This window comes from Rhea americana, unplaced genomic scaffold (genome assembly GCF_003343005.1).
Source record: "Rhea americana isolate MKP2758 unplaced genomic scaffold, rheAme1 scaffold_8, whole genome shotgun sequence".
Taxonomy (NCBI): domain Eukaryota; kingdom Metazoa; phylum Chordata; class Aves; order Rheiformes; family Rheidae; genus Rhea; species Rhea americana.
This window is the reverse complement of record NW_028186978.1, coordinates 1,316,274-1,334,212: the sequence shown is the minus strand read 5'-3', so window position 1 is coordinate 1,334,212 and position 17,939 is coordinate 1,316,274. Positions and strand designations below refer to the sequence as shown.

Sequence of the window (17,939 nt, the reverse complement as noted above, 5' to 3'; positions counted from 1 at the left end):
TCTTCTCTCTCCTCAGTTTCCCAAAGCAAGGCCTGCGGAGGAAAGCAGGACCTCAGGAAGGGTCGGCTCCTCTCAAGCCCAGGACAGCCCTCCTGAAACGGCTGGTAGCTCCCCTCCRTGCAGCGGTTCCCTGGCGCACAGGTGATTTCTCTCTGACAGCCCCGAAAAGAGCTCCTGGAAAACGTGCAGCAGCTCAGCTGCCAGTCACACTTCTCCAGTTTGACACATTTCAACTGTGTRTCTTTAAGAAGAGACAGCTTATGAAAAGAGAACCGGGGCACATCCCCATCAGCTCTCGGCTCTGAGCATTTTGTACGGTGCTGAGATAGAGCAGTTTAAACACTGCAACACTGATTTCAAGAGCAAACCAAAAATAAGGAGATTCCAGAAAATGTTTATAAAATTTATTAAAGATCTCCATTTTAAAAGAGCTGGTTTCTTTCTGGTTAGCTAAGAAATAAAATTTCCTGTTTTTTCCTTCTCTGTATATACTTTTGTGTGGCTGGATTTGCAACACACTCCTGCCAAATTTCCTGGGAATTTTGCGATTTAGTCCAGCGGAAGCTGGACTGGCCCTGCTCCTGCTCTGCAGGTCCACGCTGGTTGTCTCAGCAGCGAGCTGGCCTTCTTCTGAATCATCTTGTAGTATTTTCAGGAAACATTGCCCTCGCCCTGCAATAGGGTTATCTTCGCCATATGCAGAGACTGCTCTTTTCTCGAGTGAAAACAATAGTTTGTAACTCCACAACAGCCATCGTTTACCCTCTGCTTCAGGATATCTGATTTGCATAATAACTAGATAGATGGTTATTGTGGAAAAAAATGGGCAGTATGCAAATCCCCAGGCTGCAGGAAGCTGACAGCTGCTGTGAGCCAATTAGAGAGAAGGGATTTGAGTAACTGCTGTACATGCATTTTTTGGGGCTACATCTTCTTTGAGTTGTTTTAAGGCAGCACAACTGCAGGCCTCCACCTCTCCAGCCTTCTTCTCTTCCAGTCCCCTGATGCCTTTGCAGCCTTCCTAGCCCCAGATCTTCACTTTATTTAGGAGATCTCAAGGAAGTCAAAGTTGCTCCCCGAGGTGCAGCTGGTTCATGCACCAAGCCAGGGTGTCTCCCTGCTGCACGAAAGAACCCCTCAGCTCAAGTTCCCCAAAGTTAAAAGGTGTCAAATGCCCTAGTGCCTGTGTCCAGGACTTCAGGGCAATGTTCCAGGACTATTAATGCACAAGCCTTTTGCCATGGCAAGATGTGTTATTCAAATACCCGTAGAATTGCAGTATAGCTGGATATACAGCACCTCCTCCTCCGCAGAGGCCCCCATTGGCCCTTTTTTCAAAACCTCCTTTAATCAACCCATGGCTAAGCCCATCCATGCCTAAATTAATGTAAGGTAGCATAAGCTGCTTAGAGTTACTTAATGTCCCACACCTACATCTCCCAGCTTCCTTCAAACTCTGAGATGCTAAAAGATAATGCTAAAAGACATCTGTTGTTCTTAACTCAGCCATTTTGCAGATTTCCAGAACTAACATTTTTGCTGCTAAAAGGTAAAAATCAAAAGGGAATATTGCTACATTTTTTAAAAAGATAATTTTGCAGTTCTTTTTTGGTTCTTTTTAGGAACTAGTAACAAGGCGATATTTAATCTAGTAGCATGGGGCATTTCAGAAAGGACTTTTCTGGCAGAAAAGAAGGAAGGAATTTGCAGACTKTCCCACCATAACTTTAAGCAATGCACAACCAAGAGACATTCAGCATTAATAAACTTTTCTAACTACTATATCTCTCCAGAGAGATAAGCATCAGTATAGCCTTTTATCTAACAAGCTACTGTAGGTATCATGAGACTTATTGACTCATGATCTTCAGTACAGTCACAAACCCACAGTCTCATTTATCTAGGCTAAAACATTTTGCCATCTATGCTATCAAAATATTGCAGAAGTCAAAAGAAAAAATGCAAATCTTCAGAATCTAAAGTGTTTTGTAGCAATTGCAGTTAGGTAAAAAACAGATTGGAAAAAGGCTCACACACTCTTAAGTTGTTCAGMGTTAACTTGCTCATACAGAAGATGTTAGAGGATCGTTTTATCACAGAATGTGATAGTTTTATCATTCTAAGTTTTCTTGAGGACAAGGTTCTGCAAATTTGTAAATAATAGCCAAAAAGGAAATAATTAGTCRGGGTAAGGAGGATATCGGGGATGTCTGAACCTTTGAACAGAAGAATTTAACCTTTCTTGGTCCCCACACTGTAATTTTCTCATTTCTAAACTTCTTGGTTTTGACTAGCAGTGGAAAAGGCATAGTGAAAGGGAAGAGGTTTTTATGGTATTTCACTCAGAACAGACAAGGAAGTATCAGAAATCTAGATAAAAAGTAAAGTGTGAATGTAGGAGATTTTCAGACAGATTTCTCCAGCTCTAAGTTTCAGATCAGTGTGGCTAACCTTAAAATAAATATTTCAGCTTGTCTGAAAAGATAAGGTCTCTAACCTGTACCCATTAAAACTGAATGGAATTTTTTTATGTGTTTTTCATGATTGGGCTCTAGACAGGAGAATAACCACTGGAAAAAATTTTTAGTTGGGTTAATCAGTGTGAAGGGTATGTTTGTTCTTATTTGCAGTGGCATTTCCTAAGATCTCTGCTTTTGCATAACAGAGCATTGAGATAAGATATCAACTGAAATTCATAAACAGAATGTAATATTCTCACGTCAATAAGAAAAGTGAGATGTTGTAGTGGCTGCCCATGTGCGAGGGTGCCCTGCCTGTTCGGACTGCAGTGGGGCTGCTGACCACCCCAACCGTGAAGTTGGTTGACAACCCGGTGGTACGGCATCACTGCAGGACCATGACATAGCCCTATTAATCCTAGGCATCCCTAGCACAGGTCTCAAGGTGATGCACCTTTTGAAACATTTTGAAGAAAAATATAGGTTTTTCTAGAAACTGTGAGGGATTTGGTTGTACTTCTGGGATACTCCAGGCAAATCCTTCAATTCTAGAACATGGCACCATTTCCCAGTGTTTTTCTCAGAGCAGAAAGTAGGGTGAGGGCTCATCTCTTGCACTTTTCTTGGCAAGAAAGATCACTGCTGGAGATGAGGAATAGAYTCTCTGAGACATGAGAAGTAACTGAGGGAAGCAGCGTTCCCATCTTTGGAGAGCACCTCCATAAAGGAAAGAGCAGTTGGATCCCTGCATGCAGTCGACGAAGCCACTGGATGATGTTCCACAGCTGACAGCAGCAAATCCTTGCTGTAGGTCTGATGTACACCCTGCGTGTGCACCAGAACCCAGCGGACAGGGCTAAGYTTTCCCAATGTCAGTGAGAAAGATCTGTATTTGGTAYTGGAAGGAAGGAAAAGACTTTACCAAATTTCTGGAGTGATCAGCCCCTGCCTTTGCARCACKGTATGCTCCTTCCCCGTGTCTGCAGTTCTCCTGCTGCTCTGGAAAACTACTGAAGCAGTGTGCGGCTGGGGAGTCACTGGTGTGACAGTGCTCGCCGTGCTCGTGTCCTGCAGCCGCGACTGCACTGAAGTTTCAGCTACTGCCCTGCCTACGCTCTCCGACTGAACCTCTGCAACAAAAGCGATGGGTAGATTCTGGGCTCGCACATTGCCAGCAAGTCTAGGAGTACATGAGCAAGAAAAAGATACTACTCAGCAGCACAGATCACTCGTTCTAATGCAAACCTGAATTGCACTAGAAAGACTGAATTGCACTRGCCGCGACAGGATGTCTTGTCTATCAGCAAATAAAGCTGTTYGACGGCTCTCCTTTCTCCTGGGGTTTCTCCAGAGCCGCTCACACTTCTTCCTCCGCCACAGATAGCAAAGGGTCAAAATAAACACACCGGTGTATGCACGTGCACCTGAGCACATACATACACCAGCGGAAGTTATCGGCCGCAGCAGCGTGGCATATCGCTCTGTCCAGGTTCGCTGTACCCACAGCCTCACGCTAAATACCCCCGGTTCAGAACGGCAACAGATGCGGCGTTGGGAGGCCACAGGGAAGCTGGAGGTGCCCGTTCAGTGACTAATGTGCTGATTATAATRTCTGCCTGCTGAATTTTGCAAAATACACATGAGGGAAGTCAATAGGCTTGGATCAATTTGTATGCAAACAGCCCGGCGGTCTGTTGCTGTTGAACTTAACAGATATTTGTACAAGACAAGGGCATTGCGGCGCCAAGCCAGGCTTGCTCTCTACCTGTATTTCAGACCAGTGCTGGGAAACCAGAGATAGATCAGTGACATTCATGTTACTTTTGGTTTTAAACGTGAGAAAAAAAAAAAAGAGAACTAATTATATGTTGCTGGCTTGATCTGTGCTTTACAAATTTGCGTTTATGAATTTTTTTTCCCATGATTAGCAATTTCTATTTGAAAGGGTGAGGAAGTGCTTGGAAGAGTGAATTACTGTTCACCACTGCTGCCAAGTCTCATGTTTTAATTTCAAGTTTCATGATTTTTGATGCATTTCTTAAAACTCACATTCTTGGAATAAAGATTCTTTAACATTTCCAGCTTTTTAAAAATGTAAAACATGAAGCCATTGCACCTAAAAGATCAGATCTAAAAGGCAAAYAAAAAGAATCCAAAATGTGTTATTTTAAACAAACTTCAAAATTGTAGGTCAGTTTGATGGGATTTGGGAGGCCTGGCTGATGAGATTTTAATGAAGTTCTATGCTTTATTCCTATGAAAAAGAGTATGTCAGTTATGAAGACACTTTTTCAAAACCAGTTGCAATGGCCAGCTAAAGAGAAATACTTGCAATGACAAGTGCAACAGAGACATTGTTTGTTTTACATTTTCATATGGTGCACTTCAGTTACCCCTCAATTTTTCATGTCATTGATAGGRTAAACTGGTTGAGAAAAGGATCTGAGATGGTTAGGGAGCAGTAGGTCAATAAATATGGTTGTCCTGTTCTGCCTTTAGGCAGTGGATGTAAGACCAGTTGGGCAGATGAATTTTATTGACCACTAAAGAAATCTTTGGGATTCTGAAATCTGTTTCATTCTGGAAACATTTCTCAGTCGGATGGCTATCTTCTGCCTCAATGTTTATGTTCTTCCAAAAGTGGTCTATTCAAAGAAATGATTTTGATCTGAGCTCAAGTTCATCCTGTCGATTCATAAGTAGGAATTAGACTTTTTCTTTTTTTCCTTTGGATTTCAGATTTCCGTTCTACTTCTGCTACAAAACCATTTTGTCTACTCCAATTCTATTTATCAGGAACTACTAGAATGCATCAGCCATTACAGTACAACTGAAGAAATTAATGCAAATTAAAGAGTTCTTTGCCATAGGAATATTCCATTCAGTCCTGAGAAGACTAAATGAGAGTAATAGAAGAAGCATTTTTAGCTCAGCCCCAAYTTCTTGCAGTTCTCTTTTCCCTTTCATTAAAGGTAGAAGTACATTTACCATGGAATAGGCAAGAATGTTAGAGAGATTTCCAAACAATAAGATGAAACGAATGAATTAAAGGGAAGAAATAAGAAAGGGGAGACTGTCCTCTTATCTGGGCTAATTTTGTGAACACAGTGTGGTGTGTTACAGGAGTCAAATGACTGTTAGTGTTGCGAATTTCTCCACTGCATGCCAGACCGAGGTCAAATCCTCGGTTTCCAATGGCTGTTTTTCCCTAGACCAGCATTGATTATTCATGCAGACAAGCACAGTGGGTTTTTTTTCTTTTTATTCTTAAAGGTCAAATATAGAGATGGTAAAATTTGCATCCCTCTGTCCTTAGCATAAAAAGAGGCAGAGGGCTGTTCTGCTTCCTTCCCTTTCCATATCTATTTCAGGGAGCTCTTCTTGGAGCTTCCTAACATTTTTTTTGTGCCTTGATAATGCCTTCAGCCCTCCAGCTGGATGCCATGCAAGCATATGACATAACGTGCTCCTTGATCCCCAGAGCTCACGGCGTAGGTAAAACAGAACTGCAACGATGGAGCAAACACAGCTGAGAGCGCTGTGATAAAAACTTAAGTTCTCCTTCCGTGAGGAATTCCTTCCGAAGTCAGGAGGATCTTCTGCRGACGGATTCGGCCCTGGCAATGAGTCTGCCTCTTTTTACTGGTTCTCCTCAGCTGAGGCCGCTTACTATTAGAAGAGCCCTATTTTGCCATATTGTCCAACATATCCTGGATTCTACAGGCTTCAAGTTTTCCTTAGCAAAACATAGCTGTGATCRTTGAAATTTGGGGCTCGAAAGAAAGACTACAGAGGTGCAATAAGAAAAYGCGGTAAAGTACCGTACATACCGAGGTTGGAATCTGTACAGCTCGTGACTGTGCCAGGTCAAAGATAGCTGTGCTGGATCCGGGCAGCGTAGCTTCTCCCGTGTTTACCAGCAGGCACCAAACCTGGGCTCTTATGTCAGGAGAAAACAGTTGCGAAGCTTATAGTCATTTGAAGATCTGGGTCAGGAAAGATAACAAGGTTAAAACAAATAGATTTTAAGTATTTTGGCATCTCACCATCCTTTGAATCCCACTGTTAAATTGTGAGGTTTTACAGCTGTTTTTCTTTCTTTAAAGTCTCTTTTCAGCTCCCTTTTTTCTGTTGTGTGAAAGACTCATACAGAGCAACAGGGGAAAACATGCCAGATAACAGATATACAAATAATGCTATCTGATGCACAGATATAAAAAGTTATCTTTTTATATCATTTCTCAGAATAATCTGAATTTCATGCAGCAGAGCAAAGTTTCTTAGAAGTCATTGGCATTCCCTTAAGAGAGGTCAGTGCACAGCTTTTCCTCCTGCCACCCTCTCACAGCCTGGGYGAGGAATGGGGCCAGTGGTGCTCCCAAGTCCTTCCCCTCATTTCTGGCCTCCTGCAGCCAGCCTAGAACAACAGGCAAAGGAGAGAGATCTACCATGGCTTAATATTCTTAATGAAGAGCTTATAAAGCTAATTTTAAAACATACCACAGAACAAAGGAATAAAAAAAAAAAGAATTAAATCGAAGCATTTATGTATTTGGGCGTCTTGTTCTTTTTGACTTTGGGATGCTACTTTTTCCTCTGCAGGCATCACTTTCCAGACCATAACTTACCTTGTTAAGTGTGTAATTACCATGGCAACTGCGAGTTAAAAATGTTAATGGAACTAGTTAGGAATTGAGCTTTTTTTTTTTTTTTTAGCTCTGATGTATATATGAGCTGGGGTATGCATACAGTTTTGAGACAGGCAGAAGGAGATCACACTTCCTACATGGACAGATTTTCTTTCTTCTTTACGCTGATCTTCTTGTCTGCAGTTTGCTCTATGGTGGAGTGTAATAGCCATAGTTAGAGTTAAAGGTTGCCTTGCCCCCAAAATACAACAAAAGATGCACCCTGCTCTAAGATCCCACAATCTAAACAGACAAGGCAGCGAGAGCAAGAGGGAAAGGAAGTGTCATTGTTACTGAGAGCATATAAACATATTTACAGAGAACACATTTTTAAATTGGTGAAATGTCAGGACGTGGCATTTCTTGCTCTACGATGTACCCGACCCGTATTTTCCAAAGTGGTTGGAAATGCGGGGTGTCTCTCCACTGGAGAATCCACATAGAGATCCCTTAAGTAAATCTGATTTGCACAAGGTAGTGATGGTCGAAGTGGCTTGAAYGTGTCTCGAGGTAAGTGCCTGGAATAACCAGGCATATCTCACCAGCTCTCTCATGTCTATTGGCAACGAAGATACTTCTTTCATGCCTGTTGCTACTGATGGTGTTAACACTTCACTAAGCTGAGCAAAGTTCACCCTTCATTTTGGTCTACTCTGCATTTACAGCATGTTGCCCAAATAGCTGTCAAATAGTACCGTGAAAAATAATCATATCCTAACACAGCTATAGGGGTGAAAACTGCACTGTAGATATATATCTATAAGCAAAACAGTCCTTTTGCTAATGCAGTTTATTCTGACTGGCAAACTAATATACGCTGTATGAGACAAAACCTCTTTTCTGAATACAAGCTAATTCACAGCAAAAAATATGTACTGCCCTAATTAAACTGTACTAAACATTTGTTACTATAAACAGGGTTTGGAGGCTAAACACAAAAAGACATCTAGGTACTTAACTCCAGTGAAATTAAATAGTAGAAAAGTTTTGCAGATCAGGGCCTCAGCATAGTTTCTATCTGCAAATTCTCACATGTCAGTAAAAGAACGCATCCTAAAGCTTCCTTCTGCCACCAGAAAATAAGTTGAAATTGAGACTGCCCAACATACACAAACTTCAGGAAATTCAATGGGAGACCTTAAATATTCTGACAATACATATCTTGTGAGCTTTTGAACTTGCAGTATTCTTGCAGTATCCACATAGACATCTTTGGACCATAAAGCTCACCCTGCTAAAGACAGCATCACAGACCACGCTTAGCAGATAGGAATAATATTGCAGGTGCCTGCATACCCTCAGCACAGGCATTTCATCTTTCTTGCATGTTCTTATATTCCTGTCTTAAGACTCCAGGAACTTTTTCCCTTCTCTGTCACTGCAAGCAATGTCTACTTCATGGATGAATTTCTGTTGAAAAAAATCCAAGTCCAGCGTATTAAGCCAGGAAATAGAGTGAGAAGAAGCAAAACTTGCATGTTTCTAACTTTAAACTCCTGTTATATGAGGATTAGTAAAGTGACTGGGAATGCCACGTCTGCCAGTTTTTGAATGCAGACAAGCATTTCCTCAGTCTACGTGCATACATCCAGTACTGATTTGTCAGCCACTTTGCCAAAATTGGCCAGAGACCCCTGAGAGGCAATAAATCTGAAACTAAGCATGAATGACTGACATAGAGAAATTAGAGTAATCATGCACTGTGGCTGTAAAATCCTGGGTGAAGTTATATCTGAGTTTATCTGATGACTCTTTGTTTTCAGTGCTCAAATACAATTTAAAACGGGAAGTTCAGGTACCCGAAGATAACGTCTTCGTAGATGACAGTGGTTGCTGGAGTTGTCTAAMAGGGTTGGCAGCTCTGAGACGGGATTTATGGAAGGATTTCTGCCCTGCTGGAGCAGCAGCTGCAAGCCAGATGGGCTTCTCAGAGCTTCTGAAGTGACATTAGACATCACTTGTRTTTAGGCACCTGAATCTCTCTAAATGTTCCTTTCCTGGAAACAAAAAATTTAGCACCCATTCTATGGTACTTCTAAGTCTGAAGAATGGTAAAATTGTGTAATCAAACACAGATTAGAAAAGGATCAAAAGAAGGCACCACAGGTAGTCTTAACGTGTCTTCTTGCATCATGACAGTTTTTAAGATAAGTATTTTTTTCTACAAACCTCAAGTCTCATTCAGTGTTCTTTGAAAGGCAGATACGTATTCAAACCTTTCCATTATTTAATTACTGTGTATCTTTCAGACTGCTGTGAATACAAAATTATTAATTTCCTCATGGAAAATTATTAATGAATATTAATGAATACATCTTTACAGCACCTCTTCCTAAGAAAATTATCTCAACTCMGAGTTTACTGTGGCAGCTGTGATGTCAAAATCCTTAACCTGTCAACAAGGATAGGCAGTGTGGGCAAAACACTTCACACTGCATCTGCGTTGTGTCCACACGGGTGATGTACTGCCTCTCCAGAAAGCTGAGAATATGCTGGAACGAACCACCTGCCTAGTGTCTTGCAGGAATGCTGTGGCAGAGCTGAGCAGTGCCGTACTAAGCAGAACAAGGCTTAAATCCTTTGCAGACTCGGTCCCCGAGCCTCTAGAGCAATATTCAACTGCCTCAGCTATAAGCCTGCGCTTTCTCCCCCRTCTTCTTCAGAGGACAACCTTCCAGCATCTTCAAGAGAGGAAATGGGTCCYGTGGGGCAAAAGGAAAGTGTTGTAGAAACCAAACTAGAACGTACATGCATAAGGGGAGTCAAATTAAGGCTATCCAGAAACTCTTAATCTTGTCAGTTCCTGATTTCTTCACTTAACATTCTAGTAGTGTGGTATTTGGGGGGGGGGGAAGCAATTTCCTATTTTCTATCAAAAAAAAATAATCCAAATAAACCGCAGAATAAAATTAATTCCATGATGTGAATCTGTCTTTACTTTTACTAGTGGAGTTGGGACCTTTTCAAATCCATACCAAATCCTCTATCCTCTGTCATTAAGCTTTTACGTTTTTACTTGTTTTGTCTTCCATTCTTGCTCCTCTGTAACAGAAAAAGATTCCGTTCCATGTTCAGAAGGGCAGCACGGTTGCAATATCTCTGTACATCCCCCTTTGTCCCATCTCCCCACCAKCCCTGCACACCTGTGTTTGTGCAAGAGGAGATCTTTACTTTGCAGAGATCAAGCAGTAAGCGTTGCAGCAGCGTGTGTGTGCGTGTGTTGTGCGCGGGGTGTTATAATGTGATGACTGCAGAAAAGTAGGAGTTAAGMTAGAAAGTGCATGAATTAATGCTGTTCCTGGCTAAATTGCTCTAATAATATTTGTTGTGCATGTGAGGAAAGATTTTACGTCACATGTTGAGAAAAGACTGTTTGTTGTATTTCTGTTTTCTTTACAGCGTTGTGCTGCTGGCTTGGCAAAAGGAACACTGCGTTTGCTCATAAAGCACATTTCCTGTGGCAAATTTAGTATTGAATTAACAGGGGGCTAAATCCATAAAGAGACTGAAGCTTCACAGTGCTCAGCATTGTAACCAAAGGCCAGGCCGTTCCTGAGACCCAAAACACGTTTCCGAACTCTTCTCACAGGCCGTCGTGCTCTCAGACTGAGCCCACGCTGGCGACGAGYGGCCTCGTGGCAAGCCCTGGAGTGGTGCCCTTGGGAGGACGGGCCATCTCCTCCGCCGGACACGACTGCGCTGGGATGTGGGGTAGCCGGAGGCTCTGCAGAACGGCGGGGCCATTTACGCCACCGGTAAGTGTACATTAGCGGGAGGCAGACAGACACACCACAGATTGATTCTGGCTTGGAAAAATTCGTGCTTCTTGCTTTTAATAAATGGCAATACTGCAGACCTATTTCCTTGTGGCTGTTCTTGGACTCCTCTCTAAGAGCTTAAAGAGGAACTCTTTAAAGCTACCGTACATGGGTGTTTGGTACTTTCCATTTGCTCTTCTGACTTAGGAAAGCAATTTTTCACTTGGCTGACTATTTCAGTGGTTACTGAGGCCCTCCGGGGCAACTGCCAAGAGGACCTAGGAGCTAAGCCACCTCCCAGCGCTCGTCTCAGTGTTGCAGTAGGTGTAAAACGTTAGTTGCAGCTGCCAGGTTTGACGGTAGAGCCCTGAACAGTTGCAGGAACCGTACGTTTTACATCCTTGAGGCTAGGACCTGAGCCAGCTTTCTCGGCAGGTGCTGTACCCTTGCCACAGGGCTACAGATCCCATCTGTGGCATCCTGGCCTGCTGAATATTCACTCTTTTCATGCAAATTACAGTCGTTTCAGTGGGAGAGGCTGAGCCAAGCCTGCTCCAGGGACTCTTTGTTTGCAGTTGGGGTGGGAGATGTGGGCTCATGTCTCCGTTTCATCTCCAGCAGGGTGGAGACTTGAAGCCAGTGCCCCAGCACCCCAGTGGCTCATTCATTGCTGGTCGGAACATAAAGCTATGCCCTTTGCCACTATCTAAGGACTATTTATGCCGTTACTCATGAGGCAAGACGAGATGGGAGAGGCTGTGCAGAAACACTTACTGGGACTTTGCTGTGAGCTAGCGCTGATTCTGGGCAACTTCTGGAAATTTGCGCATGGCCATTGAGAAACGTGGCCCTTGCAAAAGCTGAATGAGACTTTCGGCCTTCAACAGTGGGCTTCCACCTAGTAGACAAATGTGGAATAAGATCCAGCGGCAGGAAATAGATGCTCAACTCGGTAAATTTTGAGATGATGTGCAAATTTTTAAAGGTGAAAGCGACTAACCACTAGAAAAACTTGCCAGAGGATGTGGTGAATCTAATCATAAGATTTTTTTTTTCAAATTAAGAGTAGCTGTTTTCTAAAAGAGATAATCTAGTTCAAATAGGAACTGACTTGAAAAAATCTAGTAGCTTCTGTTGCACAAGATACTAGGCCAGATGATCACAACTGACCGTCACATCTCAATAATTATTTGAAAAAGAGCTAATGGATACTTAGATAGCTCTAGCAGGTTAGACCAGTTTTTATCTGCACATTCTATGCTATTGTGCGAATTCAAAGTATTATTTAAAAATAAATATTTAAAGTTGCGCTTCTGTTTTCCGGAAACTTCTTCAGTATTTCCTTTTGAATGTCTTTCCCTTAATCAATGGTTATCCTCTAACACCAAATGTAATATGTAATTGTGGTTCAGTTGTTGCTAGTCAAAGCAGGTCTCATTAGTTACAATAAAGAAGCCCCATCTCAGTTGGCTGACCCAGTTTCTTCAAACAGGTTTTCTTAAACTCTGTTCCATAACACCCTTCTTCCCCCAAAAGGAAGTGACAAAAATTAGTATTGAAGAGCTCATGACTTTCTGTAGGGGAAAAATTTTAAGATAGGTTTTAAAATCTGGTGTTCGGCCTAACTTTGCATTTCTTCCTTCATATTACAAACTGAAATGTTTGTGTGAGTACAGATGAATGCATTATAGCTGAATTTGCTGTAGACCAACTGATTAGACATCATGTGTCATCACATGACGCTGTGAGAATTTTCTGAGTACCAAAAAAATACGTATCAACCCAAATTTATTATTTTGGTGAAATAAAGGTGTGGTATTTTTACATGTCTTTTTTTCAGTAATGCAGTCTTCTGCATTACTGAAATCCAGTTTATTATGTGAGATGCCATTTTTATTTGCATGTGGCTAACTGAAAAAGTTTTATGTTCTTTTTCACTTTTTTTCCATCAGTTAGAATACTTGGTTGTTGCACATGCACAATCTGTGTTACTAAGCAAAGTTGTATTGTGTAATGTTTGTAGTTCCATATGTAGAGTTAAAGCACAAACTGAGATCTTTGCCAATCCTCTTTAATGGCACTTATGAATATTTAATAGCTCAACCATATTTGTTAATCTACTGTTGAATTCCGAAAACAACACATTTCCTCACGTTCAGAACTGTTCTACCTATTTTCATACCAGTCAGCCAAGTTTCCTTAACTGCATGCTGTACAGTTTCAGGGCATGCGGATGTCCTGGTGGGAGGACTCAGAGTGGGAAGGGTTTGAGAGGGAGGAGAAGACAGGGAGAAGAGAAGCTAAAAGGACTCTGAGGCAGAAAAGGTACACGTTCCTGCAGGGCTGGCAGCAGGCAGCAGCCTGGCCCGGCTGGATGACAGACTACCAAAAAAGCCTGGAGAAACAGGTGAGAGCGGCAGCTTATAGGCCACGTTGCCCTTCCTAACCCCTCCCCATTCATTTCTTTAGGAACTATAGACTATAGTGGTGCCCAGGACCAGGAATTTTCTTGCTAGAGCATTTCTGCTGACCTATTTATATTTRACTGTAGGAATTCCCCCATTATAATTTTTAGCCTTTGCCTAGGGATGTGTGTCCTCCAAGCTTGTGCATCCTTCGTGGGAGAGATGACAGGGAGCTGCAGCAGGCAGCATGGTGTGTGATGTGGGTCTGCAGTGAGATGGAGAGGCCACTGTCACTCTTCAAATATCTGTGGTCTCTATGCAGGGGATGGATGTGTAGAGTTTGGTCTCTGAGGGCCCTTGTGTGGGATGTGCTGCGATGGAAGACTGAGAAGGTCTCTGACTGAAGCACATGGCCAATTGGGTGTTGAGAACCCATTATGGGGTAGAAAAGGTCTGGTTGTGACCCAAGAATTTCAGCCAAAAGCCAAGGCATGAAACCCTGGATGCTACCTCCTGAGAGCTGCACAGGGAGCAGGACCTGGGACAGAAGCTCTCATCTCCCTCTAGAGATGGGGAACAGAGAGTTACCTTTCCAAGGAGGTTCCTCTTCACCCTCAAGGGCCAGCTCTGCTTTTGCATTCCTTGCCTCATCACACTGCCACCTCCCAGCTGGACTCACTGCTCTGACACCCACATGYTCCCCAGCCCTGCAGCTCCTCATGGCAACCCCTAGCCAAAAGCTCCCAGGTCTGGCRGTCTCTCTGGCCATAGCCTGGGAGGGCAGCGGCAGCAGCTGCAGCTCCAGGGAAAGGGAAGGGTGGTTGCTTCAGGGCTGTGAAAGCCAAAGCTATCAGCCAACATGCTAAAAGAGRCAGAAGAGACAGGGGGCTGAGGAAGACATAACCAGAACAACCACCCATGCCCATAGAGATAGTGGGTCATTGAAGCAGGAGGGTAGGAGAAACTCCAACCATTTCTTTTAGGGGAGATGGCTAGGAAATTTTGAGAAGCTAATTCTTGATCTTTGCATTACTATTACAGCCTTCTTCCTCACCTGCTCCTGTCTTCCATGCAGCTGGGGACCTTTTACCATTTCTTATAATATCCTTTGCAGGTCTGATTCAGCTTGACTTTTGGCAATACTCCTCTTATTTAACACAGATTTCTTTGCTGAACAAATACTTTCGCAATACTTCTGAGCTCCCTGCTACTCCTAATATAACTTCTCAAATGCTGACTCAGCTTGCTTAGTCTGGAGGCCTTCTCTACAAGATTTTCTTTTGCTGGGGATAAAAGTTCCAGATACTGTGGTGCCTTTGGCTTGAATGCATTTCTTTCCATTCATTTTCCTATTTCCTCAACCAGCTGAATTTATTTCATTACACAAAATTGCCCTGTAGAAATTGAAAAACTTTTAAATCTTCCACTGAATTTAAGCTGAATTAGGTTGTAATCACAAACCAAACTTATATTCTACAACCAATTATATTTTATAACCAGAGAATATAGAGAATACTCTGTATTTTCTTACATCTTGTCTATTATCTAAGCATCCTTCCTGAGCTAAACATGAGAAGCTTGTTGAAGCCCCTTTCYTCCCTTCATCACCCCACTGCGTGTGGCTAAGGCTCCCTGCCCTGTTCCACACCCCAGGGGCATCCTGCAATTCTTTACTTTTTCCAGAAAATTCTGCCTATATGCCTGACCATGAAACTGACGAAAAACTTGCAATCTTTCASTCTGGCTATAGCCTGGGAGCATTTGTTCTCTAATCTATATTTAGGTAAMCGATGTCTCTCAGTAGTACATGTCCCAAGAGCATGTGTCTGCTGAGCCATACTGCTGTGATGTGGACCCAAATGCTGACCTAAGCACTCCTGACTTGCAGCACTAAGCTACAGGAACTGCTTTTTTATTATTTTTTTTTCCATCCTCACAGGACTCCAATCCAAACATGTCCTTCCTTATCCAGGCTTTTCCTGCTTATTTCTTGTGGTCCAGTAAATCAGTTGTACACATGCCAACGTGTAGCCATTCCCACCCTGAGGTATGAATGAACCCTGCGATATGAATGAACACTCCAGTGCCGATGGGGGCATGACATTTTTATCTTATTTCCTGATGCATCTACTAAGTACTGACTGCAGATTGTGATTCTGAGGATGAAGCCTCATCATTAGCAAATTAGATGCTGTAATCTAGTTCTAAATGAATCTTCTTAGGGGGCATTATTCAGGGTCAGATTAAAATTAAGTGAGGGAAAGACTGATTAAAATGTAAGGTGAGCTTCCGTTCTGCACTTCTGGCGGGTGCAGCACAAAACCTTTGAAAGGGCAAAGTATTTTTAAACTATCTTTTTTTGCCTTGCTGGTTTTGGCCTGCTCTGGGACTTTCTTTAAATTACAATACTTCCCAAATCCCATAATGATGTGCATCTACTCCTCTCCTCTGGATCCCAGTCCCTGGGGCTAGAGGAGGGAAAGAAGTTCTTACAGGGTCTAATACACTGCCCAGGGGAAATCTCTTCACAGTTGAATGGGGGTTTTAATGGCTCTTGTAGCCACTTGATCTGGGGTTGCAATCTGCCATTAAGAGCCCTTCTCTTACTTTTCTAAACCACCTCAGCACTGTTGAGCAGGGTCACAGGGGCTTGGGCTGGCTAAGGAGTCCAGCTAYGCTAGTGCTGTGTCCGTTAAAATACAGGATCCTGAGTTAGATCATACATTGCTGAGAGGTAAAAAAATAATAATAATAATTAAAGGTCTCCTCAGTTTGTTTCTCTCTTGCYGTTGTGTTGAATATTGCCTGGCACTTCTGAGAGGGAAATAACCTCTCTCAGCGTAGCAGTGGCTGAGAGAGGCCAGCTGCACCTCACCCGGCACCCAGCTTGCCTGGGGGCGGCTCTGCCTGCTCTTGTGCGCCCTGCTCCAGACCAACCCTTATTTACCTTTTGTAATCTCAGGCTAAGTCTGGCTGGGTTCAGAAGGCTGGAACACCGTGCTGATTCCACCAGGGCAACGCGGAGTGCTGCAGATGCCCAATAAAATAATATTTGCTTTTAATTTTGATTGGAATAAATGACTTAGCGAGTCACTGTATTTCAAAGCTTTGCTACRGCAGATCAAAACTGTCCTGTTAATTAACTGCCACGTTAATTAATTAGATGTGTGCGAGCTGATGTTTAGCTGCAGTCGAATAGCGGAGTGTTTATTTTTCTCATGCTTTCCAAGTGGCATTAGCATTTCTGGTTTCTTGTCTCGTATCTGCTTTCTTGTTTCAGGACTGAACACAAAGGACGTTTATGATAAACAACACTTTGACCTGAACTGACCTGATCTCCTCASTGCCACCTTCCCGCGTCCCGGCGCCCAGTGGGAGACGCGCTGGCCGGGGCATCCCAGTGCTCCTCATGCCCCTGCCGACTCCCGCAGATCCCTCACGCCACCGCCCCAGCCGGACCGTGGGCGCTTGCAGGGCGCTGCCCCACGCTTCTGAAAACACTCTCCTGGATCCGGAATTACCCAACAGCAATTCCATTCATTAAGCAACGAAAAACACCAAGTAGAGGCTCTACGACGTGGCCTCCCCTTACTTCTTCTCTATGGTTTGGAAAGAGCTGGCACTGAGATGCTCAAGGGGAAACACTTTGCCTTTCTTTTCCAAAGCTTGCCCTTCGAAATGACAGAAAGGATTTCAGTGACAAGCAGGACCCTGAAGGGAAAATTTGCCATTGTAAAAAGCTGATGTTTTCCGTCTCAATATGCAGTCCTCCAAGGGACTGATTCCCATCTTAGAGCTCAGTCCTACACTTTGGTCTTGGCTTCTTCCGTCTCACCCGCTAAAGCTCCTTGTAGTCTTGGTAACTGCAAGGGAAGTTGCTTTTCTTCACCATCCAGCAGGTCTGCGTGGCTTTCTGAGCCGATTAGTACCGTCTTATTTAAAGCCCTCCTAATCTAATTAGGTGTCTCTCATGGGTGTACCAACAACAAAGGCCACATAGCCACARCTGTAATGCTATGGGCAGGAGAAGGAGTCTTTGGTGATTTTTCTGTCCAGGATTTCTCATATAAGAACTCCAGATTTGCTGGGAGATACGTTACACTTTTGTGCCAGTGAGGCACGATCCAGTTCCTCCTGGTGTCCGTAAAAAGGTCCCTGCTGACATCTGGCTTTGACTCAAGGCCTACGTCTTTATCAGAAAGCTTTGCTGCCTGCCAATTTTCTGAGTCCAATGCACATATCCAGGAAAATGCAGGGGCAACTGGAAGAAGAATGTTAATGAAAACGGACAGGTATATCAATAATCCAGCTTAAGTCTTTTTACCCAAATATTTGACACAACAGATTCCACTACAAAAGATTTCAGCAGTCTCTCTGAAATCCCTGACAAACAGTTTTAAAATCTGGCTAATTTTATAGACATCATGAGGGCATTAGTGTTTATTTCCAGGCCAGAAGATAATATTACTGCATTTAAAAAAGACAGATACTTTAAAATTTGCTTTGTTGTCACTTGGCCCTCAAGCTGGTCTGGTAATGAAATGAGTGGTTAACAAAAAGAGCAAGATCTCACCAAGAAACGGTGACAGCAGGGTTTTTTGTTTTTTGTTTGTTTGTTTTTTTTTGTTT

General features: G+C 43.0%; 1 protein-coding gene across 1 annotated transcript in view; it reads left to right on the top strand.

Annotated features, from left to right (window-relative positions):
• KIT (KIT proto-oncogene, receptor tyrosine kinase) overlaps positions 1 to 17,939 on the top strand; it is a 111,852-nt gene that overhangs the window by 7,482 nt on the left and 86,431 nt on the right. Inside the window, exons 2-3 of the mRNA XM_085322827.1 lie at positions 10,737 to 10,902; positions 13,124 to 13,312. Of these exons, the coding sequence (XP_085178953.1) occupies positions 10,737 to 10,902; positions 13,124 to 13,312 (355 nt within the window). The remainder of the gene's footprint in view (positions 1 to 10,736; positions 10,903 to 13,123; positions 13,313 to 17,939) is intronic.